The 27,134-nt window shown below is 42.6% G+C and overlaps 1 protein-coding gene across 7 annotated transcripts in view; it reads right to left on the bottom strand.

Moving 5' to 3' along the window:
* The window catches only part of KDM6A (lysine demethylase 6A), a 179,300-nt gene extending 152,408 nt beyond the window's left edge, over positions 1–26,892 (bottom strand). For all 7 annotated transcript variants that reach the window (XM_088444933.1, XM_088444935.1, XM_088444937.1 and 4 more), the window contains exons 1-2: positions 26,299–26,892; positions 26,040–26,103 (exon numbers count right to left, since the gene is read on the bottom strand). In XM_088444933.1, the coding sequence (XP_088301059.1) occupies positions 26,040–26,103; positions 26,299–26,468 (234 nt within the window). In that variant the 5' untranslated portion in view covers positions 26,469–26,892. The remainder of the gene's footprint in view (positions 1–26,039; positions 26,104–26,298) is intronic.
* Positions 26,893–27,134: the final 242 nt, after the last annotated feature.

The raw sequence follows: 27,134 nt of genomic DNA, 5'->3' as shown, positions 1-27,134 counted from the left end.
TTCTGCAAGCTAATTGATCTGCCTGGCTTATTCATTAATAGCCAGTAATCAACCCTGCAGGCTGAATCCACCCTAAATTTCATAACATCAATAGTGTTCCCACTAGACCGCGGGCCGGGCATGGCACTGAGGGTGCGGATAGGAAGTCTGTTTGAAAAGAGGGGAGTGGCTACCTGGTCGGTGTCTAACCCTAACCCACCCCCGGCAGGTCCCTAAATCTAACCTCCCCCAATCCCCGGCCTAACCCTAAGCCTCAAACTAACCTTCAGGATGCCGGTGGTCGGGATGCAGACGTCGGTATCTTGATCTATTCAAAATGCCGGCATCTGCATTCTGAAGGCGTAGTTCTTTCAGCATCGGTATCCTGACGTCCAGCATCCCGTCTGCCGGCATCTTAACTGGGTCCCTGTGTATGTTATAGCACCATTATTGCAGTATATCCCATAAAGGTTTGCCTGGGTTCAGATCTGGCGAGCAAACATGACAAACAATGGGCTCTATTCAATTCAGCGAAATGCTGAAAAGACCCTGGAGGGAGCTCCCAGAGCTATTCAATACAGCACGCAGTTTGGTCCAACAGTTGCCAGTTAAGTCGGAGAATACCGGTTCAGCCGACTTAGTGCGTTTAGTCACGAGAACCGGCATTATGACTAAAGTGTCGGCCATGAGGCTGTTAGAGCCAGGCTAAGCTGGAAAACTGTCTCACAGCCTGCAGTTATGTCGGATTTCTCTTTGCACCCTCAGGGTGTTCGAGAAGAAATTCTTTAAATCGGACCAAACAGTGAGCTAAATTGAATAGCTCTGGGGAGGGAGCTCCCGGGGCTATTTAGCATTGGCTGAATTGAATTGAGCTAAAAATCAGTTATAGTCTTGCCTTATAAGGCAATGACTGCAGCCAAACCATGCCAGTAAGACCATAGCTGCAAATTTATTGAGGGATAGGCATGTCGGCAATGATGTGTGAAATGTCCAATTATCAAATAAAATTTGGATTCTATTTGGATAAATAGAATACAATAACGTATTAAATAGGATCTACTAGTATCATACAGGTATAGTACAGCATTAAAATCCAGTTAGTGAAGCCATTTCTAAATTTAATAATTAGTATGCGGGCAAGTAATTGTTAGGAAGTTCATTTTTTATATGAAGAGAAAATAGCTGATACGCCTATACTAAATTAATGTAAACAATCCAAAGATATACACAGATTTTTAATCTAAAAAGAACTATAAAAATACAGATTTTAATAAGCTGGTTGCAGAAAAGCAGTTTCATTATTTTGTTTAATACCAGAGAACAGAATTACATTTATCTGCTGTGCTATATATGACTATCTGCTAATGCTTTTAATTATACAAGGGCACATACCTGCTGATATTTTTCCATTGCTACTCAGACTCTGCAGTTTGAAAGTTAAATAAAAAAAAAATATTAATGTGGTATAGTATGGCGCTAACAGCCTCGAGGCCAGCACTTTAGTCAGACAATGCTAGTTCTCTGGACTGAACACCCAAGGTTAAGTCGCAAAAACTGGCATTCTCCAACTTAACTTTTAATAGTCGGACTATACAGTGCACTGAATTGAATAGCTCCGGGACCAACTTCCGGGCGCTACCTTGGTGTCTCTCTGTTCCAAGTTGGCCCAAAAACATCTGAACCAATTTTCATGAAAACTGCATCACTTTGTAGTGGAAACACCTAGAAATAACCTACACTTTGCTTCATCCCGATACTTTAGGTAAAGATGTAACAAAAAATTTATTGATATCAATGCAAGATAGGTGTGGCACCATGCGAACGGCTGGTATGGCGTGGGGTAAAAGTTACTTTGGGCCCACGTTCACTTGAATAGGCTACATAGCAGTTTTGGCATAGGGCACACAGTGACATTGGTGTGATTGGTGGGTGAAGGTGCTGCTGTCACCAGTCTGTATAGTGCTGCTGGTTATGTGGGTCACTCCCACGACAGGGCTCCTATACAAAGCAATACAGCTAGAACACCTCAAATAAATAAAAAGGTTGGCAGCGATTTCATCGTGGGCGATGCCGCGGGCAATAGCTAGTTTATTTATAAACACTTCGTTTTGAGGCAGAAAAAAGCTTACTACATTTTAAATCTGTTCTATTTTTTCAGGGTGCAGCCTTAAAGCTGCATGATGCCAAGGAAAATTATTTGTCCCCTCCCCATAGCCAAACCTCAGTGGCTGCATATAATCTAGGGGGAAATTTTTTTCCAATGCTGTCAGAGGCTGCACATCTGCTCTGGCAACTTAAAAGATTCTCCTGGCTACCAGATATCTGGTTAAAAAAGCCTACATTATTATTTTTCAATTAGGAAGATTGCTGAATAAAGCAAAGGGGCCAAATTAAAAAGTGTGACATTTAGACCTATTTTCAAATACCATACTTAATTTCATTTTTCAGTGGAAATGTGTTTTTTTGTACACAGTCCCCTGAGCAGGTGAAAAGTGAGAGAAAAATCTTCATTTAAAGGTGTAAATGTCGGGACACTGTGCAGAACCTCTGGTACACCCCCTCCCAATGAATAATCACACAATTGGAGGTGTTTGAATATCATAATTTGGTCAAAAGACATGCCAGTTTTCAGGGGAATTTCTCTAAAAATTCCAATAATGGATTAAATGACGTGGGACAGGTATGTGGAGGTGTAAATGACGTGGGACAGGTATGTGGAGGTGTAAATGACGTGGGACAGGTATGTGGAGGTGTAAATGACGTGGGACAGGTATGTGGAGGTGTAAATGACGTGGGACAGGTATGTGGAGGTGTAAATGACGTGGGACAGGTATGTGGAGGTGTAAATGACGTGGGACAGGTATGTGGAGGTGTAAATGACGTGGGACAGGTATGTGGAGGTGTAAATGACGTGGGACAGGTATGTGGAGGTGTAAATGACGTGGGACAGGTATGTGGAGGTGTAAATGACGTGGGACAGGTATGTGGAGGTGTAAATGACGTGGGACAGGTATGTGGAGGTGTAAATGACGTGGGACAGGTATGTGGAGGTGTAAATGACGTGGGACAGGTATGTGGAGGTGTAAATGACGAGGGACAGGTATGTGGAGGTGTAAATGACGTGGGACAGGTATGTGGAGGTGTAAATGACGTGGGACAGGTATGTGGAGGTGTAAATGACGTGGGACAGGTATGTGGAGGTGTAAATGACGTGGGACAGGTATGTGGAGGTGTAAATGACGTGGGACAGGTATGTGGAGGTGTAAATGACGTGGGACAGGTATGTGGAGGTGTAAATGACGTGGGACAGGTATGTGGAGGTGTAAATGACGTGGGACAGGTATGTGGAGGTGCAAATGACGTGGGACAGGTATGTGGAGGTGTAAATGACGTGGGACAGGTATGTGGAGGTGTAAATGACGTGGGACAGGAATGTGGAGGTGTAAATGATGTGGGACAGGAATGTGGAGGTGTAAATGACGTGGGACAGGTATGTAGAGGTGTAAATGACGTGGGACAGGTATATAGAGGTGTAAATGACGTGGGACAGGTATGTGGAGGTGTAAATGACGTGGGACAGGTATGTGGAGGTGTAAATGACGTGGGACAGGAATGTGGAGGTGTAAATGACGTGGGACAGGAATGTGGAGGTGTAAATGATGTGGGACAGGAATGTGGAGGTGTAAATGATGTGGGACAGGTATATAGAGGTGTAAATGTGGGACAGCTATGTGGAGGTGTAAATGACGTGGGACAGGTATGTGGAGGTGTAAATGACGTGGGACAGGTATGTGGAGGTGTAAATGACGTGGGACAGGAATGTGGAGGTGTAAATGACGTGGGACAGGAATGTGGAGGTGTAAATGATGTGGGACAGGAATGTGGAGGTGTAAATGATGTGGGACAGGTATATAGAGGTGTAAATGTGGGACAGCTATGTGGAGGTGTAAATGATGTGGGACAGGTATGTGGAGGTGTAAATGATGTGGGACAGGTATGTGGAGGTGTAAATGATGTGGGACAGGTACGTGGAGGTGTAAATGATGTAGTACAGGTATGTGGAGGTGTAAATGATGTGGGACAGGTATGTAGAGGTGTAAATGATGTGGGACAGGTATATAGAGGTGTAAATGATGTGGGACAGCTATGTGGAGGTGTAAATGATGTGGGACAGGTATGTGGAGGTGTAAATGATGTGGGACAGGTATGTGGAGGTGTAAATGATGTGGGACAGGTACGTGGAGGTGTAAATGATGTAGTACAGGTACGTGGAGGTGTAAATGATGTGGGACAGGTAGATGGAGGTGTAAATTATGCGGGACAGGTATGTGCTAGTGTTGTGTTTATGGGAGAGGGGTTTTATAACTTGCAGATGTGAGGTTAAAGTATTTATTTCAACTTTTACAAACTTGTATAAAAACACAGAAAAATTACTATACAGACATTCCTGTACCTTAAAATGTTAGAAAGACTTTCATTTGATGAAAAATACTTGCTGTTATTTTTTCACCTTTTATAAAAAAAAAAGTGCAAAAATCAGCCATTTGACACTGTTTAGAAAACCTCTAGTACTTTCCTTATGGCTACTAAGGGGTGGGAATTCAATTAGCCAAAGTAATTTCCTGTGCTCTAATTGATCCCCCCCGGGGCTATCCAAATAGCCACAAAGTCAGCTTGGCCGCAGTTAGGCTTTTTTTCTCTGAACCTCAGCAATAACTGGAAAAAAGTCCACGATAAATAGTCCGATTTCGACATCGCGGCAACGAAAACACAAAAGTCCATGAACTTATCACAGATTCTGTGTGTGTTTTTGTGCAAACAGACAATTTTTCGGACGTAAAAACCAGGCTGTAATTGAATTGCGCCAAAAAAATTGCGCAAGTCACAATTTGTGTTCGCAAAAGATCATCAGGGCTAATTGAACTCCTTCCTAACAATCTTCTCTATATTCCTGCTATTTCAGTTATCATTTTGCAGAAAAGTAGTGCAACCTCGTCGTGACTACAACAAATTGGCATATCTAATTAGGTTTCGCATTTCTCAGGTATGTAAATTCTCGCGTGTGTATGTGTGTTTCTTGAAGCAAACTCACTCCTAATTGGATTGAGCTGATGGTCTATATTGTGCCAAATACGGACTTCAATATTGTATCACAGCTTTATTAATGCTCTTGAATAATATTAATTCTTCAATATGCAATAACAATGTATATAGATTATAGCAGTCTCAATGATTGGAATCAATAGAACAGAAGTTGTACTCATCCATCTCTACCGCCTACAACTTGATCTTTCCGAGTCTTGTGAATTGAGGTGTGAGAACCTTTAAAAGTAAAAATGTAGAGCGAAAGAACATTGTGCACCTGAGAAAAAAATGCGGCAAGCAACTCTAGCTCAGCTGTGAATAGATACTAGTCTCCACATATAAATATCCTGTCACAAATAAAAACATTTAATCTCAGCTCTCATAACCAATATATGTTTATTATTATTATACATTAACACATCCCCCTTATGTAGTTCCTGTATGTGATTAATTAATTTAAAGGGCAGAGGCCCAAAAACAAAGGATAACTATTTAAAATAGGATATACAACCACAATTATTTAGTTATGAAGATTAATATATATGAAAGTTATTCCAGAGAATTAATTTAAAACAGAAAAAAAAAAAAAAAGCTTTCAGCGCCTCGCTTAAATGTCAATTTATCACCAGGTAAAGAATCCCAGAGGCTGGCATCCAACACTAAGACGATATATATTTCTATTTCTGTCAGTGGGTGCAAATATGCTCTGCAACAAGATATGACTGACTAATACAGTCTACATTATATTTTTCAATTAGGAATATTCTTGAATACTAGAAGAGGAAAGGGGTCAGATTGGCATAGTGCTTAGCATTACTGCATCACAGCACTTAGGGCCTCATTCAGAGGCGGTCGATAGATGCAAGCGGTCGCTCTGAATCAGGGCGGCCGCTTGCATCCTGAACGGCCGCCTCCTTGTTGATCGTTAAGCTTTGGGTTAACACCCACAGCTCTAAAGACCGACATGGGTGATGGTCGCGATGGTCGAGACCATCGGGGCTTACGACCAGACCCTAGGGTAGGGTATGGGCACTCGTAAGCCCCAGGGAGCTTCCGGCTCTGTTTGAGCAGGAAGTTCCCCACTGACATCAGCAATGATGTCAGTGGGGCCGCCCCCAAACGGCAAGCGTTCCCACTGGAACGCCTCCGTTTGGCCGGGCATGCTCCCGGCCCGCCCAGCAAACGGGGTGAGCCATCACTCAACATCAACAGCTCGCCCCGTCTGCTACGAGACCCCTAACGACGGAGCGACCGTCGTTAGCCGGGTCTCGCGCATGAGCACGACGGAGCCAGAACCGTCGTGCGCATGCGCTGTGTGGCAACATCGAGTTGGTTGTGAGCGCTCACGATCTACTCTGAATGAGCTCCCTAGAGCTTAAGTTTGATTCTTACCAAGCCCCTGTGTGGAGCTTGTATGTCCACCCTGTGTTTGTGTTGATTTACTGCAGGTTTGTGTGTATGTGTTTACATGTGGTAGAGCACATAGATTGTAAGCTTCAATAGGGCAGGGACTGATGTGAATGACCACATATTCCCAAGTAAAGCATGCCAAATGTCTGTGTGCTATCTAAATATCTGAATAAAATAGACAAACCTAAAAACGCCATAATCATTGCTTCTATTAAATTTTTTTTAAAGGACTCATTTTAATAAAGTGATCTTGAAGCAAACTGCTATAAAATGTTCTACTCTATCTATATTGTCAAAAACACACTGATTTCACTATTCCATTGGAGAATACAATTGTTTCATCGCACCTGTAAAAGTGCATACACACACACGATTTTTTGAATGATTATAGTTAACGATATCGTTCAATCGTAAAAATCGTTCACTTTCTGATTTAAAACAATGAACTATTATCGTTCATGCGCGTTCACGTTTGTAGTTCAGTCAGACTGACCAACTGAACGATTTTCATTAAGGGAATATGCAAAAATCGTTTGTAGTTCAAAAAAATAGTTCATTACATTTTAAAAAATCTGACAGATAACCTGACAGAAAATCGTTGGTAACAAAATTGTTGTGTGTGTATGCACCTTTAGTAATGGGCTCCCGAAAGGAGAAATTCAATTATTATTCCAATTTACCATGAGTGCAGTGGCCGCCCACATATCTGCTTGCAGCTTGCTGAGATGACTAGCAGAAACATGCGATAAGTCCGGCTTTTGGGGGCCGAAATGGCAGGTTGTGCACCCCAAGCAGCACTTTAGACTGATTTAGACACTTTGCTTGGCTAAACACGGTGCTTGTGCGCATGACAAGCGCAATAATTAATGGGTGTCCAAAATAGTTGAATTGTTCCAACGGCAGCCATTATCGCTGCCCCCCCCCAAAAAAAAAACATTGAATCACCTCCATATGGCATAACAGTCTCAATTTTATTCAATTAATATAACTCTTCAGTACATAATACAGATGTTCATAGATAATATATCAATGGGAGCGATTCAATTAAACGCAAGGTGAATAGTGCCAGGAAATTGGTCCCAGAGCAATTCAATTCACCTGTTTAGTCCCGACTATAACAACTTAAGTTGAAGAATGCCGGTTCTCGCGACTTAACTTGGTTGTTTAGTCACAAGAACCGGCATTCTCAGACTAAAGTGCCGGCCGCCAGGCTGTTAGAGCTGCACTATGCCAGCAAACAGTCTCACGGCCGGCACTTTAGTCAGATTTCTGCTCGCACCCTCAGGAGGGTGAGAGAAGAAATTCTTTAGTCAGACCTACCAGTGTGCTGGATTGAATAGCTCCGGGATCTTCTTCCTGACGCTATTAACAGTCCGCTGAATTGAATCACCCCCCAATGATTGGTTGAAGAGAACAATTCTGCAGAATCTAATAAGAATGTTTAAAAATTATACTACTATAATTCATCTGTTATAGACAAAGGGCGCGATTCTATTCAACGCGATGTAAATATCTCCGGGAGTGAGCTCCCGGAGCTATTCAATACACCGCAATGCCAAGTCCGACTAATGATTTCTTCTCTCATCCCTCCGGGGATGAGAGAAGAAATCCGACAAAAGTCCCAGCGCGAGGCTCTTTTCTGCCCTTCGCGCCTGGAAAACAGCCTCGCGCCGGGAAGTTAGGTCGGGGAATGCCCGTTATCGCGCCTAAACACCCTGTTTAAGGCACGAGAATGAGCCTTCCCCGACCTAACATCGCAATGAATTGAATAGCTCCGGGAGCTATCTCCCGGCGCTATTTACATCGCGTTGAATAGAATTGTGCCCAGTGTTTCCACTTTGAAACCTTCGGAATTCCCTGGTTAATATCTCAAAATTCTCTTCACTTCCCCCTGTACAATCTATTGGCTTTTGAAGCATCGATTGCAGTGATAACCTAAAGTTAATATTAAATCTTACAAAATGTCCCTGTATGATTGCTTTTGCAGTCTGCAAACAAGCCAGTGACTAGACTCTTGCTACTGCTAAATGGCCATATCGAATAGATATGAGACCACTCTTTTTAAAATCCCAGAATTACTCCAGAACCCAGAAGGGAAAAGTTTGAAAGTAGCCTAACCTTAGAGCATCGAGTAAGTGGCGATTCAAATCAGCACCATCTTGAATAGCACCAGGAAAGATTTCCTTCAACTATTCAATTGACCGCTCTGTTAAGTCTGACTAGAACCATTTAGGTCGGTTCCCGTGCCTTAAGCTGGGTGTTTAGCCCTGGTAACCAGCATTCTCCAACTAAAGTGCTGGCCGCGAGACTGTTGGCGCCGCATTGAGCCAGAAAACAGCATTGCGGACGGTACTTAAGTCTGATTTCTGCTCGCACCTCAGGAGGGATGAGCAGAAATCCTCTGGTCAGACTTAATAGCACGGTCAATTGATTAGCTCTGGGAACTCTTTCCTGGGGCTATTCAACATCATGCTGAATTGAATTGTCCCCATACTGACCATACTGTACACCCCTTTCCCTATCTGTCAGTCAGATTCAAATCAGGGCTTCATCATACTAAGAAAAGGCTCCATCCAGGAGGCAAAACATGTGAGAGGTGGGAACACCAGTGTACTTAACGTCACCCTAGCACATTGGATTTAGTTTCTTGGATATCTTTTGGACCTGGCATCACCACCTTCACTGAGGTGTTATGATTGTCAGACTGCATAGTCTCACTGCAGCATACACACAAGAGTGTGTGGGGGACCAGGCACACAGTATTATAGCAAAAGTATTTCTTCACCTCTCAGACTGTGACTTGACTTGGAAATATAACACAGTCACAGCTGTTATTTTTCCACCTATATGGTGGTAAAATTACCCATAACATACCCGAGAACAGCAAGTGTAATACACATTTTTATTTACAACCTCATACCGACAGGAGAAATTGGGACAGATACGTTTATACTGTCAGATGAAGATATACTGTATATGTGGATCTAAAATCAACTCCAAGCAAACAGGATAGGAGTCTGTTATTTCATTAAATCATGTTATCTTTTACAAGGAGCTGATAATGGAAAAAAAGTCATATTTGAAAAATGAAATTAAGTCAGTGTATGAATTAACTGGACAATATTTAATTTCAACTTTTTTATGGCCATTTCCTTCCATATTATTTGTATTGTGTATTTTAGCAATATTGTGGGTCTTCAAAACATTTTAGCATCAATTTTAGCTATACACCTGCTGATTATATTTCATTTTACAACAATGTTGCAATATAGATTTGATATTCTAACAAGTTAAATATAGATCATTTTAGCTTTGTTCTGCCATATTAATTCACAAGGGAATTCACTAGCACAGGTCCCATTAGTGTGACTTTCTTTGTCATACAGTACATATTTCCCTGCCAGTACACCTGCAGTTTGCTATATAACCCAAATCCTTGCTAAAGAGGGCATTACTTATCTATTTCACTTCACTTTCTGGCAGTATGAATGATTGGAAAACTTGAAGTCTTAAGGGGCACATCCACTAGCAGACTGTGAAAAGACTGCACGATTACGACAATGTAATCGTGCAGTCGTTTCACAGTCTGTGCTGTGCCTACACTGAACGTTCAGTCATTCAGTGTAGATACCCTCCCTCATCCCTGAACATGGGCAATCTGTCATTATCGACAAATTGACCAGCATGTTCAGGCAATGATAGATGTCAAACACAACCAGCGGGAGCACGCATCGCTGGTCGTTTACAACATTTTCATGGCCAATTTGTGAATGATTAAACTATATCGTTATCGTTCATTTTAATCGGGTAGTGGATACCCGCCTTTACACATAGAACATTTATACTATGTAAAATGACACAGATACTGCCACATGTGAGACAATCATTAGCCTAACAGCTATTCTTAGACATGTATTAAAGAGTTTATTGTAAGAACAGGGGACTGCATGGCCTTGGCCTGACGCAGAGGTCACACACACAGCTCTACTGCCCGGTACCCACCGGGAACAGCGATGTATTCATCGACAGCCCTCTTATATTCTCTAGTCACATTATGTGCCATCTAGCAAGAGAGCAAGGCACCACTGAGCAAGTACTGCGGGGAAAAGTAGGGGCAGTAAGTTGTCCCGGGAACCCCCCTGTATATACAGAGTTATTACAGCATGCAGTTGTGCCCCATGGAGTAATAGTATGGGTCTATGTGCAATTACTGGGACAGAGGATAACGATAATCTGTTGGACAGTTTATGGGTATAACTGTTCTCTGCTGCCTTGGTCATGCTCACAATGAGGTTAGTTAGATGAGCATACATGTGCTCTGTGTCTGTGCTAGGTGTGTACCTGCCACATGCTGTGATATGTAAATATTTTCTAAGTTTCCCTTTTTTTCTTATTTGCAAAAACCTCAAGAATGGCCAAGTTAACGTACATAACAAATGTTGCAGTTAATTCATCCCAGTTGATTGGTAAAGCAGAAGCAGAGAATGAGCAGACTGACAGTATTATTATATTATGCTGTCTCTGCTCTAGCTCCATATAGTCCTCCCCGGCCAATGTATTCTTCAGTCACTAGTGCTAGCTCCAAGCCAGGAACATAAGCCTCTTATTTAGTGACTGACACTGAATTATGCACTTTTCCCATGTGCTGTGCCACCAGAGCTGGCACTGTAACCCTACTCCCCATAAGTCAGTCACACTGACAGACATCTCTACCAAAAAGGCAGAAAGTTAAGTGCTGACACTGGTTACAGATAAAGAAAAGTATTGATAAATAAAATAAAAATAATAAAAAAAAAAAGGTAATTACCTCCACTGATTATGGAAATACTAAGGGCGGAATTCAATTGTTTCCAGCCCCCATCGTGCCCGACGGAGATATTCAATTGTTGCTCCTGTTGGGCGTGATCAGCTGCCAGCGCTCCATTTCAGCTCGCAGCCCCAGAGGGGTGCGAGCAGAAATCGGCGAAAAGTGACCCGTTTGGGTGCCCAAACGGCACTTTTCGCAATCACGCCCAGCACTTTGGTCGGGGTTAGCCGATTTACGCGGCTAAACACGACCACTTTGGGCACGATCAGCACGAAAAGCTGGCACAATTGAATAGCGGCACGCAATCTCCCGTCGCTTTAGACGGGAGATCCGGGCCGCAAAAACAATTGAATTCTGCCCTAAGGTGGGTATTTAGGCTAATTGCAGCGCCAGAACCAATTACTGGGGAACACCCCGAGCGTGAGTCCCTGCAGTTAAACTGAACCTCGCAGCTCCATAATCCGCGGAAAAACACAAAATTGGGTTTGCACAGTAGGAAAAAATCCATTGATTCTGCAGTTTACATGCACGAGTAATGATTTTTTTTTTTTTTTTTGCGGTAAAAAAGGGCTATTTAATCGCACAGCCTCTTCACCGCGCCCCGGGGAATTTTTCTGGCAATTAGTCATGGGTTTGCCCCGCGGCTAATTTCATAACCACCCCCCCCCACCTCAACTGTAACGCCTGTTTTTTACTCTATTTTCTCTTCCTCTCCGTCTACACACCCACTCCCGCTTCTTTCTTTTCCTCACTCCCCCATCTCCTTCCATCACTGCCACTTTCCTGTGCCTCGCTGACACTAGTGAGAGGCGTCAGAGTTCCCATCAACTGTCATTACATTCCAACATCTTTACATAAATTTTTATCAACAGTTCATTTTATTATATATACAATATTCTTCAAAATTTAGGAACAAAATTCATAATCTGATTTCCTGACCAGGACAGAATATAAGAAATTGTTACTGGGTATAGCCCTTGCATTTTTTCATTATTAGATTACATTATTTTAGTACAGACCTTATTTACCAATCACAAAACCCTCAACGGCAAAAGTAATGCTATAAGCAAGTGTCAGATATTTTGCATTTACTTTCCGTCACACAATAAAAAATAAAATTAGGTTAATATGCAGGAGCGTTACTTTTATCTCAACATTGTTATTGATCTGTAAAACAAAGTCACAATCCATTTAAGCCACCATTAGCGGTTCTGCAAAAATTATTTTAATGGTGACCACCAATAAAACATTATTCATTGTCATAGTATGATGAATTCTAAAAAAAAAAAAAAAATAAATAAATAAGAAATTATGCAGTATTACTGAACTTAGGGGGAAATTCAATTCAGCTCATTAAGGGCCGTATTCAATTAGCTGGGAAAAGCCGTAATCTGCGAAAAAGTATCGTAGATGATGTCATTTCGTCATGCAGAACATTTTTGCTGTATTCAATTGCCAAGACTTTTCGCGTACGTGGAAAGTCAATGCAATGTTATAGGCACCTTTGCACCCCAAAACTGCAATTCTGCACTTTTTTCCGCCGGATATTCATAGGCGAAAAAGTTTTGCCTATGAACTTTTTCGCCTATGAATATCCGGCGGAAAAAAGTGCAGAATTGCAGTTTTGAGGTGCAAAGGTGCGGAAACCACTTTGTACAGACCCCCAAAGGATAACTGCATCAAAACTGGCAGCACTTTTCTCCTGTTTGAGTTTCGCCAGTACGCATCTTCGCGTCCTTTGGAATTAAATACGGCGAATAGTGGGGGCGAGCACTAAAAGTTTCTGCGGCAAAAACACCCGAAGTCTGCGAAAAGTGTGACATGTGAAAAGTACGGGACTTTTCGCACCTAATTGAATATGCACCTAAGTTTGCATGGGTGAAAGAGGGGAGGTAGCATCTGGCTTTATCACCAAAGGCTATTCAGTCAGACTCCTCTTTTCAACCTAACCCCTTTGTAACGAGTGTTAAAAAGGGGTGTTAAGTGCAGTTAACAGGTGTTAACTCAGTTCTTGAAAAGTTCAAGGACGTATGCGTTATCTGGGTGTTTTCCCCATTAACATACTTAGCGGGGAATTCTGTTTGGATCTCACAAGACCCGAAAAGAAATCCCCATAAAGTCGGGCTAATTGAATAGCTGCCGGCAATCAATTAGCACCCGTTAACTTAACAGGGCTAATTAAATTCTGCCCTTAATGTGTGTAATGCTGGGTATACACTGGCCGATCAATTGATCGGCCAAAATATCTGCTGGCCGTCGGCCAGTGTGTACCCGCGATATGTCTGTGAACCACGTCGTTCACAGATATATCCCATTGGCTGAGCTGCAGACATATCTGTCCATTGGCAAGTGTGTATGGGTGGTCTGCACACCGCCCGTACACACACAGCGGCAGCCGCGGGGAGGGGGGCGGCCCTGCCCCCAACCCACCTCCCTGCCAGCGGGACCCACGGCTATGGATAGATGATGGCCGTTCAGTGTGTATGAACGACCATCATCTAAAGATATATCTACAGATCACTCGTTCTGCAGCTATATGTACCCACCTTAAGAATAACCCATGCAATGGGAAAGCCCAAATAGCAAGGAGAAGCAGCAAGTTTGGTTACTGAAAGAAAATATATTTCCTTCTTTAATTTTCTTATACACATGAACGCACATTTATATACAGACATACTGCAGGTAAAGGAATGGAAACATCAAAAGAAATTATAAAAGAGGGCAGGTATGGTGCATTAAGTTATTGAAAAATAAGTAATTCAATCTTTCACTCTGCCTATGTTCCAAATGCATCTCACAATTGATATTTCTACCATACCCTAGAATTAGGTTTGCAAGATGAAATTTCAGCATTATTGTTAACTGCACACAACATTCAAGCTTATATTTTCATATTTCTAGTTTATGTTGTGATCCCTCTGCTATGTCCCAGAGAATAACACCAAAGATGAAGGTAATGGTCTTAAGCTGGCCACACACTAGACCAACTTTCAGCCAACCATCCAACTAGTTGATTGGTTGGAATGAAAATCTGGTAAGGAATAAAAGCAAATGACAAGCAGCAATTTGCTTCCAAATGCCGGAAAATGGACAAAAACTGTTGTTTGAACAAATTGTTTAGATCAAACATTTAACAAACTTGTCTGAACGACCATTTTCATCTGTTTTCTGGCATTTAGGAGCAAATTGCTGATCATCAGTTACTCCCATATCTTACCAGATTTTCATTCCAACCAATCAACAAGTTGGATGCAAGTTGGTCTAGTGTGTGGCCAGCTTTACATTTACAATTGAGATCCCATCAAAGGCTGGTATGCCATGGCTCAAAGATGGTACGCACGGTTATATCGTTTATCCTATTTATGAATTTGTGACTTCATCCACAGTATATAAAGATTAAGAACAGCTGCCATGCTGTTCATCTTTTACAATTTTAAGAATAAGTAAAGTAACAGTTTTGAGTCATATTAAATTATACTCATGAAATAACTAGTGATTATACTGAACTAAACAAGTCTGTCATGCCCCTTCTCTCTGCAACAGGATACCCTATCAGATGAAGTGTGCCAAAAGTAGGTGTTTTTTAACACGTTTTGCCATGGCAATGATCCCACCAACTTCAATAAGGCCATTATCTTGTATTAAAGTTTTGGGAAGTATACCCATGCTGCAATATCAGGCTAACAGCTCAATAAGCAATATTACAGTGGCCAGCTTTGGATACACAATACTTAAATTAGTGCTCTACCTAGATGTTTTAGCAGGGCACTGCACACTGCCTGTTTTGGGAGTATCATGCTGGTAGGATAATCAGCGCTGATCTGGATTTTCCCTCTATCCTGAGCACGGCCGTCATCCACCCCCCTGTAGGTATGAGCCCTAGACACCATACCATACCATACTGGACACCATACCAGTAAAAGCACACTATAGAAGTGATTTGGCAGAGAGGTCTGCTGTAAGCAGCTGCGTTGGACACATCTGTGACTGCAGCAGACTCCCCAAAACCTCTGTATAACTCCACTGATCGCATCCCTGTGCCAACAGTTCTCTCTCTCTGGTAGCCAGATTTTTTTCTCTTTGCTGGAGGGATGCATACAGGTCTGTCCAGTAAACTTGTGGGGTACAGAAGGGGCATGTGCTGTGGTCTGATGGCATGTGGGAAGGATTGAGCGGCACTGTAGGGGGGGGGTGGGGGGTTACATTTGAAAGCTTTAAATATTACATATAATGCATTGCCTCATTTCAGTGTTCACAATTCATATGTCACACAGCTCTAGCAACATGTACAAAATGTTGTCCTTCTAAATTAAAATATGCCCTCTTCAGTGATCAGCACCCTGTCCAAAAGCAAGAACCAGAGTGAACAATATTAAACCACCACATAAAACAAGGTGGAATTAAGAGGCGATTAGACAAATCAGAGGGGCATTCAAGGAGATATTAAACCCTATGCTGTTGAAGGTTCTTTTGCCCCCTGTGCTGAGGCTATTATTCCAGGTTTGTGCTCGTTGCATTTCAGCACCAATAATTTGTATGTGCAGTACCCACACAAATTATACCTTAGTTTTTTGTTTTTTTTTCAGAAGACAATAATGGTATTTTTCAGAATTACCATTAATCTTTTAGCACATTTTAACACGTCACGTAAAAATGTAACTAAATACAGCCACAAACGTACGTAATTTTTCTCAAAACGGTGGGAATTTAATTAGCAGCAGGCTTTACCTCACAGCTACAGCTGCTGGGTAAAGTGCCTGGAGCTATACAATCAGCAGCAAGGGGTAAAGGCCCCCATACATCAGAGATTGATTGCAGCAATCGTGCAATTTGCAATCGATTGTGTATAAAAAGCTCTCTCTTTTTCAATCGATTGTGGCAGTCTGCAATCGATTGAAAAGGGAAATTTTTTTATACACAATTGATTGCAAATTGCATGATTTCTGCAATCAATCTCTGATGTATGGGGGCCTTAAGCCCGTGACTATCCCTGAGTTAGCGTTAAGTGAGGGGATAGTTGCGAACCGGTAGCTAATTGAATAGCTCTGGGCACTTTACTCGGATAAAACACGCGGCTACTTAAATTCCCTCTATATGTAATTTTATTTGCAAATGTTCTGTGTCAATTGAAAGAGGAGACTCACCTATTCCAAATGTGGGTACTCTCATGGTTGCAGGGACAATTTTAAGCATAGTACCCTCCCACCCATATACAGAAAACGTTACCGTAGCACACTGTAACATTGTCTGGTGACCACAGGTGACGAGTATTAAAGTGTCCCATAGTTTTGAGGGTTTCCCACTTCTTTCTAACCTAGGTTACCATTAATCTTCCCCCATACCTGGACTGCAAAATTTTTGCACGGGGTTATTGTCTGGTGATCATATTAGCTTTTATGGAGCCTCCTAGTTTGAAAGAATGTGCAGGTGGGGAATTTTTTTTTTCCCATAGCCCCCATCACTATGGCAGCCAAGTAGGGCTCAGTCTTAGCCTCACTCAGTTAAGGTGTTAATACATGTCAAATAAAATTCTGCATTAAAAGCATTAAGAATGATCACTATTTCCAGGTAGTCGTCCATCTCAGTTTAATGGTCATTGACTTCGTTTCGCCTCCCTTCTCAATGAATTAAATTTTATTGCAATAGTAAAGTACATCAGCTATGTTACATATTAATATTCCCCTAATGGGGTGTAATTCAGACTATTACAATCACAAACTTTCATATTAAAGAAATGTAAAGTATTTATGTACCTAAAGGTTTATAAAAAAAACACAACTTGCTGTGTTAAAATAACTCTTGATCGTTCATAATGAACACAAAATATTCAATTGGGACATACATCTCTCTCATATCTGTACTACATCCGATTACTAGTAACACAAAGGGCGGAATTCAATTGATTACGCGGTCCGGATCTCCCGTCTAAAGTGACAGGAGATCGCGGGCCGCTATTCAATTGCTGCCGTTTTTCGCGCTGATCGCGCCCATAGAGGTCAGGTTTACCCACGTAAAGCAGCCAAACCCGGCCAAAGTGCTGGGCGCGACCGAGAAAAGTGATGTTTGGGCGCCCAAACAGGTCACTTCGCACATTTCAGCTCTCATCCCCCTGGGGCTGCGAGCTGAAATGTTGTGCTGGCAGCTGATCGCGCCCAACAGGAGCAAGCATTGAATAGCTCCGTCGGGCGCGATAGGGGCTGGAATCAATTGAATTCCGCCCAAAGATGGTCAAATTCTTAATGCTGGTGGATCAACTTCATCCATAGCTCTTCAGAGCTGTATTGAAACCCCTGGATGTTCTATATGCTTTGTTTTACTTATTGTGAGGCCCACCATACAGCCTGAAGTAACAAGGGGAAATATGCTGTACACCAGGTGTTCTCAACTTCAAGTTTTCACAACAAGTCATGTTTGAGGATTTCTGTCTGTGGAAGCAGGTGGGTTAATTACTGACCCAGTAAAATAGATTAACTCACCTGTGCAGGTTAAAGAAATCCACAAAATATGACCTGTTGGTGGTACTTGAGAACCCCTGCTGTACACAGAAAAGGATCTCATTTCAGAAAAAGGGTGACCAAAAGTAGTCAATCCCTTATAACTACCGTAAAAGAATACCAACTTAAAAGCGTAGCAAAGACACAGGTTATATGCCCTCCTGTTATTTATTTATATAGCGCACAGATATTCCGCAGCGCTTTACAGAGAATAGTTGGTCATTCACATCAGTCCCTGCCCCAGTGGAGCTTACAATCTACGTTCCCTATCACACACACTAGGGTTAATTTTTGTTGGGAGCCAAGTAATCTACCAGTATATTATTTTATGGAGTGTGGGAGGAAACCGGAGTACCCGGAGGAAACCCACGCAAGCACAGGGAGAATATACAAACTCCGCACAGTTAGAGCCCTGGTGGGAATCACTCCTGTTGTCACTATACATATCCTTACACTTTAGAGAGTCTCCCATATTTCAATATACCTCAACACTACAACTATTACAGTTACGACAAACTGAGCTACACTACATCAACCTACCTATGTGTATTACACCCACAAACACTGCTTTTCACCTAAACTTTAACATATTAGCCAATGTGTACCCAGCGCTATATACACACTCGCGAGCTCCCGGAGCTATTCAATTCAGTGCGCTGTGTGGTCGGAGAATGCCGGTTATCGCGCCTTACCAAGGGTGTTAAGGTGCGTTAACCATCATTCTCTGACCAAAGTGGCGGGCGCACGGCTGCTAGCGGCGCGCTAAGCAGAAAAACAGCTGCACGACCGGCACTTTGGTCGGATTTCTCCTCGCTTCCCCAGGGGGGTATGAGAAAAAAATCCTTAGCCCGCCCAAACAGCGCACTGAATTGAATAGCTCCGGAAGCTCACTCCCGGCGCTATTCAATTCGCGTTGAATTAAATCGCCCCCGTTGAGAGAAAAAACATGAATGGACTGTTTTTATTACTTTTAACTTTGGAATTAAAGCTATAAAATAATGTATTAAAATATATTTATTACAGTACAATTTTGCTCTAAAAAAAAATAATTTCGCAATCCAGACCTTTTATGAAACTCAAAAGGTGTATAGCTGTTGTCAGTGATAACCATAAAAACTGGCACGTCTCTCAAGTAATGGATTTTTTTTAATCCTGCTTCAGCATCCAACTTTTTGTTTCAGCTTCCAGTACAAAAATGCTTCACTATCACAATCCTGATTTCTCTGCAGTTCAAAAAGCAAAAATTACAAATTGGATTAGGTTCCCTTTGCCTAACTTAAATATAAAAGTAGACATTCAATTTGATTGGCATTCAGACAAAAATATGCAATCTAGTTAGGCTTGCCATATCGTCCCTTTAATTCAGGATACGTGAATTACACAGGTTCTGTGGATGATTAAAACCTGGTGAAATGGAGACTTGAAGTCAGCCAGCCACAGAGTCTGTGTAATGGTCCCCAAACCTCTGTGACGGAACGCCGCAATGTTGCGATCTTGCGCCCAGTCATCGCAGGATCAGTGAAATCTAACATGTTGGATTTCACAGATTTGCTGATCTGGATCAAAATATGATCGTGATGGTTAAATCTGTGAAATTTAACATGGTGGATTTCATCGTTCCTGCGATGGATCACGGAATATGTATGGCAGCCAGTCAGCATTTCCATCCGGCGTTTCTGAACAGATAGCAGAATTGTGCAATCCACAGGGAGGTGTAAGGGGGACTTAATTGATGCGTCCAGAATAAAAGGGATGGACAAAATCGAGTAATCCCGTAAAATATATATGCAACATACACTGGTTTTGGAATGTATAATTTTTAAACTTATTACCCAGGAAGCACCAAAAAAGTTCAATCATTGCACAGACAAAAACACTGAACGTATTCTGAGCAGTTACGGTGATGGAAACTGCTAAACAATGTAAGGAAAGGATTAAGGGCAGTAGAGGTAATGACTGGGGTCATTTGCATATATGTTACCTTAACACTTTATCCAGAAAACCCTAATTAGTCCCAAGCAGTAATGGAAACCATACTTGTATTTATTCATAATTAAGACCTGATCTTATTGGGACAATTAAAATTGAGCATAACCTATCAACACATTTACAGTAAAATTTAATATTTTGGAGCTTTACAAATAAGACAATCCTCTTTATCCACTCATTGTAAAAACATTTCACATGCACTTAACTTCCGTTAAACACAAATCTAATAATTCAAATGCCAGTACTGTACTAAATACCTGAAAAATGTAAATTTAATCACTGCACAGTGTATGAAAAAAAAGGAAAAATTGCATTACATTAGCCCAAAGGATGAATTGTATCAATTTATGAAACAAAACAGCAACAACTCTGCAAAGGAATATCTTCCTGTCTGGAGAAAGCACATTTGCAGAAACACACTGTAAACTACTACACTGCACCAACATAGCTCAGAGCCATCGCCCACTTATTTTTATACCCAAAAACCTAAGATTTAAAAAAAAAAAAGAGAGAAGGACCTTTATATTTGTGCTACCTCAAAAACTATACAACCGTATTGCATCAACTAGTGAAATACCAATCAACTGCCATGGTCGGTCACTTCCCATGTAATGTACTAAACCGCTTTTTTACCAGCTGCGCTAATTATGTAACATCCCCACAATATTTTTAAGTTGCGTGGCCTCACTCACACCCTCAGTGTTCATTCTAGCACCCTGCACCTGTCACAACCCTTGCAGTTACATTTTCCTGCCTGGGGTGTCCCGCTCTGCTCTTTTGCTTCTAGCACACTCTGGTTTGTATCTCAGCAGTGTGGTGCTTCTAGCACATTCAGCTCAACAGAGAAGAGAGCGACGTCCCAGTCAGGAAAAAGAAAAAGCACGGGTTGTGACATGTGAAGGGTGCTAGAATTAATACTACCCTCATATACATATCCAATGTTACCCGCAACCCCCAAATAGTTATTCCAGATGGGACAGAAGTGAAAGTGCAGGGATTTTGTACAGACAAAAATGCAAAGAGAGTTCTCCCATATCAATAACAACATGTCCATAGGAAAAATGAAACATTTTTAGGTTTTAAGTAAAGGCATTTATTTACTTTACAAAAATATTTCTAATGGTGCATACACATGGTCAGACTTGCTAGATCAACGATTAGACCAACGATTTCATGAACGATGAATGATTTCTGACAGTATTAATATTAATTAAATCGTCCAAATCTGTCTGCAAACACAGTCGATGTCAGATATCGTTATCTGAGATGCGGGAACGGGCATCGTTGGTCGATGCATGCCCTACAAGTCAAAGATATGAACGATTTTTACAATCATTATCGTTCATATCCGATAAGAAATCTTACCGTGTGTATGCACCATAACTTTACTAAATCATATTAAGTTTTTAGTGTCCTTAAACTTTATCTGACCAAAACATTCATGAGACCAGAAATGTACAATCTATGGTAAAGGCCACAAAATTGGAAGCTGTAATATGTATATATATATATATATATATATATATATATATATATATATATATATTCTGGAGGTGAGAGCAAAGCAAAAAAAAAACAGTAACTTTGCACGTGGCAAACCATGTTGGCAGATTTAGATTCGAGAGTGACTTATCCAAAATCAAATCTAAATTACAGTGTAAAAATAAAGCTGTTCAGCAATTGTAGGCTACATGCCAAAGCTTTCTGTATTTACACTACATGCAAAAAATAAATGCATTTGCACCCATAGCATTGAACCATGATTTGTCCAGGTGCAGAGTTACTTTCTTTTTTAGTGATGTTTCAATTGTTTTTTGGGTGCACCCAATGGAGCAATTCAATTGTTACCTAGTTTGGGCGCCATATTTCAATTGTTGCCGGCGCTTCAGCTTGCACCCCCAGGGGTGGCAAGCTGAAATGCGCAAAAATTGACCCGTTTGGGCACCAAACGGCACTTTTCATGATCACGCCCAGCACTCTGGTCGGGTTTAGTCGTTTTAAGTGGCTAAACCCGACTTTATTGGGCACGATCGGCGCAATATTCTATATCATTTGAATATCACCCGGCGATCTCACGTCACTTTAGACGGGAGGCGGGCACGTGAAAACAATTTAATTGCGCCCATAACCTATCAAATAAAATTGATAGGCAGGCTTTTCACCAAATAACATGGAGCTACACATGTTCACTTGGATGACGTCCACCTGTACAGAGAAGCTGTTATTCCGTTCTATTTTACTGTTCCCAGCTGAGGGCAAAAAACTGATTGTAATCAGATTGATCTTGGCAAAGAGTGGAAGAGGTTAAGAGTGGAAGAGGTTGTAAGCCAACACAGCCAATATACACTCCACCAACCAAATTTCCAAGTGTATGGTCAGTTTATTTACACTAAAAAAAAAAAAAAATTTGTAGGCTTCAGGATTCATTTTTAAATAAACTATGCACTTACAAAGATTGTATATTTTTCCCCAAAACAAATTACCCTTATTAAATTTTAAATTTATCAATATAGTAGCGATTTGGCTTCAAGATTACGACAAATAAAAGTCTGCTGAAGTTATTAGCCAATAGTCGTCAGATGACAAATCACAATTTAAACATTTTACTGCAAATTTATTATTTGCTGCATATGCACAAATTATCTTATATTATTGGGGAAAAAAGTGGAAAGACTGCCAAAGTTCATACCATAAACCAGGGGTAGGCAAACCTGTGGCACTACACATCCCAGAATGACCTGTCACAGGTTGCCTACACCTGCCTTAAACAATACTATATTACAGTCAGGTTTCTTTTGAAGCCTTTATTAAGTGCATGTTGCCAGGGCTGTGTCACCCATTTACAAGGCAGGCATTTGTGAAGGACAGCAGTAAAAAGCAATGTTCGTTTTCTTATTTGTCTGTGCCAATCATTTACCAATTTAAAACTACAGAGGATGAAGGGTGGGGTAGCCAGTAATATAAAGAAGAGGTGTGCACACTTTAGTCTAGCACTTTTACAGTGGTTGAAGGGAATACATACTACATGCTCTCCCAAGTGGCATTCCATGTGATAAAGCACTGCCTTTTCTCCTAGACTTCAGGCTATCTCAAGCAGGTCTACAGCAAGCATGTGTGGGATGCTAGTGTCTCGAGATCTATGTAGGTCCCAACTGGGAACACCACTGTGATGTGCACTGTAGAAGTTAGGTTGATAAGGTGGAAAGAAAAAGAAAAGTGTGGCGTTTTTTTAACCATCTATGTGCACGATTCTATATGCGATGTGAATAGTGCCGGGAGATAGCTCCCGGAGCTATTCAATTGTGCACGGTGTTTAGTCGGAGAATGCCCGTTCTCGCGACTAAACACCCTGTTTAAGCGCGATAACAGGCATTCCCCGACCTAACTTCCCGGCGCGATGCTGTTTTCCCGGCGCTAAGGGCAGAAAACAGCCTTGCGCCGGGACTTTTGTCGGATTTCTGCTCTCATCCCCGGGGGGATGCGAGAAGAAATCCTAGTCTGACTTGGCAGCGCGGTGTATTGAATAGCTCCGGTAGCTCACTCCCGGCGCTATTCACATCGCATAGAATAGAATCATGCCCTTTGTTAGCATTAAGCTGGGTACACACTGACAGATATATCTGTCCAATCTGTCTGGTGGAAAGGAAAATCTGGTCTTCCAGGGTTTTGGAGCAAATTTCTATTGGTATTTACTCCCATACATTACCAGATTTTCCTTCCCACCAGACAGATTGGACAGATGTATTTGTCAGTGTGTACCCAGCATAAGCTTAATAAAGCCTACAGGAGTACAGAGCAGATATTATAATGAAAGTAGATCTAAGTGAGTCTCAATAGATACAGATATACTGAATTGAATAGTTATGCTACAAGCTAAACTGATCAATTACACCCTATACGACATATTGTTCCAAAATACAGATTGTGGCGGGATCTGTTCAATGCTATCAGTCCCACTCTACTAATAAAGGAAAGACAGGTATAAACAAAGAGCAGATAAGAGAAATGTACCCTAATCTTACAACACTTCAGCAAGTGGAAGCTCAGTACTCAAAACCAATCACAATTCATTTTACATATTGAAGACAATTGAACTATGATAATCTCACTTCAGTTATGCCTCTTAAATACGACATTATAGATTGCTATATACACAGCCTCAACAGATACCAGTGGTCCACAGTAATATTAGCGCTTCATAAAAAGTTACCATGTGTTCTATACAGTCCATGTAATAAAGATGTCAGCTTCTTCACTATTAACAAGCATACTTAAGTTATTAACAAATGCAGACAATCACTATCACATATGCTGATAAAAAAAAAAATGTATATTGTCAATGAATACAATTGTTACCCTTTGCTTAGGGTTAACATTAAGCATAGCTGAAAATCAATGAACACTGGTTGGTTAACTATGCAGAAAGCAAACTCAAACTAATACAGTATATTCCATGTGTGTTACAATATCTGAAGCAAAAGATAAAGTACTAACCAATCATCTACCAATTTACATTTTGCAGGCTGTGTTTATAAAATGACAGGAGCTGACTGGTTGGAAATTCTTTACAATTTTATCTCTCTCCCAGCTTTGATAAATAGCCCCCTTAGTCATAACCTTGTTAAAATAATTTTATGGCATCGGAATATAAAATCTAAGAAACCAGAGACCCAAATATCCATCTTGTATTTATTAACATATGCACCATACATCAATTACTAGGATATCAGGAAAAAAAAAAAAACTTACAGTAACACAAAAAATTAAAATAGAATAAAATCTAAAATAGTTTATAAAAATACATTGCTTGTAATCAACTTTAAAATTATAGTCTATAAAAAGAAATAAAAAGCACAGAAAACTGGGTTTTTTCCTTTTGCAGAATTCAAAGTTAAGAAAACTGAAACAAAATTACAAATGAACGACCAATAAAGTAATCCACAATCATAAAGCACAAGGGCATTAGCTGATGCTATACAAGTAAATGTTCTCCAGCTATCATCTTCCCAGACAACTGCATGAGCAGGACATATGACAACAATGCACTGCACACACAGACACATCAGCCATGACAGAGTTTATGCATTGCTCATGCCTGCCATTGTGCAGGGGGGATAGATGTCAAACTCAGCAGACTTTATAAAGGCAGCAACTGGAGCCAGGAGAACTACACCACGTCCACACACAGGAGCTGTCACCGCGTCCCAGGCTTTGTCTCCCCGTGCACTCAGCTGCAGCTACAGGTTGATGATGAGGGGCATTAACAGTGTGCAAAGCAGCACATACAACAAACGCCGACCTGGCTGTATACACGTTACTATTGACCGAGGGCATAAGCTGCCTCTCTCTACAGGTCTCATTTTGCATCATTGTAAACCTAGAGTCAATATATTGTTGGTGACCCCTCCCCTCTTCTCTCTTCCCTGTCCCGCCATCTTGGGCCGGGAGGAGCAGCCATTACTTAAAAACTAAATGACAGAGGGGGATGTGCGGCGCGGCTCGTGAGACACAGACAACTTTGACGCAACAACAACAAAAAAAAAAAAAAGAGGTTGAGAATTAAGCTGCGACTGAGCGGACATGTCGCCCCAATGCTGCTGCACATTAACCCCCAGCCCCCTTCTCCTGCAGCACAGGGGTGCGCTCACCCTCCACCCCAAACTAGCAGGCGCACAAGTTCAGCCCCACTTTCCACACAGTCTCCCCTCACTATGACAGGTTACCCCCTATATGGGCGAGTGCAGGGAGGCGGCAGCCACTGGCGGCTCAATTCTCCAAGCGTGGTAACGCTAGTTTTTGCCGTACTACTGCTGCCAAGTCTGGTCCCCTGCGGCCACACTGCTGACCCGCTCCGTCTGCGTTGCTTTGTGCAATGCCGCCCGGTGCCGTCTCTCCATGCCAGCTGTGCCCCTCACTGACCGTATTAACAGGCTATGGTACAAAGGCCGGCAAGAGAACAAAACACAGAGGCCCATGTACTTACACCATACAGCACACGGGTGTCAGAGCATTGGCAGCAACACACACAACACCCGGGCAACACAGACAACAGTCACCATAATAATAGGGTACAAAGCAGATGGGTGTGAGGAATAATGCAAACTCCACTAAGAAGCCTGAGAGTTGCAGAGTGCAGACAGGCGGCATCTGCCCCACGCACACGGGGCAGGGAGCACACACGGGGGTGCAGGATCACCAGCAGACACGCCTGCAGCGGGCCCTGTATTATTATTGTTACCGGTAGCAGCAGCACCGAGCTCCCCCTGTGAGCTTACCTTGGACAGCAAGGCCTTCGCTCTGGCGCCATCTTCATGAAGCCTCAGAAAGCCATAGAGTCGGCTGCAGCAGCAGCAGGAGAGAGCAGGTCCGGGCGCCGGGGGGAGAGGGGAGAAAAAGCGACAGAAATCAAAATAAGCTCCAATAAACTTCCCCCCCTACACACACATATCACCCAGGGTGAGGGGAGCGGGGGCACACACACAGGGTTTGGGGGAGCAGGGGAGGACAGGAAAAGTAGAGAAGGGAGCCCCCAACCTGTCCAGCCCGGCCAGGGCTTCTCGCTCGTCCGCGGTCAGGTTCGGGAAGTCCTCCTCGCTCTCGCTCGCTTTTCCCGCCGCCATTTTCTTTTCCTCATCACCGAGGGAGGCAGCAGCAGCGGAGGAGAGCACAGCTGCGGCGGGGAGCGACACTCCGCACGATTTCATGGACACGCAGCAGCAGCGTCACACGGCGACCAGCGGGAGACAGGACCCGCACTCCGGCGGAGAGCACACAGCTGCGTGAGTGCAAGTGTGAGTGCCCGGCGTGTAAACACACCGCCTTATTGCGGGGCTCACTCTCCCGTCTATCTCCACATCCCCACCCCCCCGGGGAGCTAGCCGTAACTACACACAGCGGGGCGCCGCATGCTGGAGGACACGCTCATCTGTGTCTTGTTTACACTGTGCTTTCTGTGTGGTGTTACATAGTGCTTCCCCTCTGGCCACGCACAGGCGCCGAGCGAGGAGGAGCTGCTGCTGCTGCCGCCGCCTGTGTGCGCTGCACTGAGCAGTGGCCGCTAGTGTACAGTCCCCGGGATTATTAGCACAAAGTTGTTGGAGTGGTGTCAGCCAGCATCACACACGCACTTCTCTCGCTCACACACACGCAGCAGCGCGCACGCACAAACACCGCCCGCAGCCCCGCCCACTACCCCCCCCCCCCTGTGCCAACGGTCACGCCCACCTCTTCCCAGCACAGCCACTGGCAGGGCGGCCAGCGAGGCACGTGACCATTGTTGACTTACGTCATCCCACCCTCCCGCACAGCTCCTCGGGTATTAAGCAACTGCTGTGTGTTTTTTTTCTCTAATTAAGACCCAGTTGGTCTTA

This window comes from Taudactylus pleione, unplaced genomic scaffold, assembly GCF_031769625.1.
Source record: "Taudactylus pleione unplaced genomic scaffold, aTauple2 ptg000374l, whole genome shotgun sequence".
NCBI lineage: Eukaryota > Metazoa > Chordata > Amphibia > Anura > Myobatrachidae > Taudactylus > Taudactylus pleione.
This window is presented reverse-complemented; position numbering and strand designations above follow the sequence as displayed.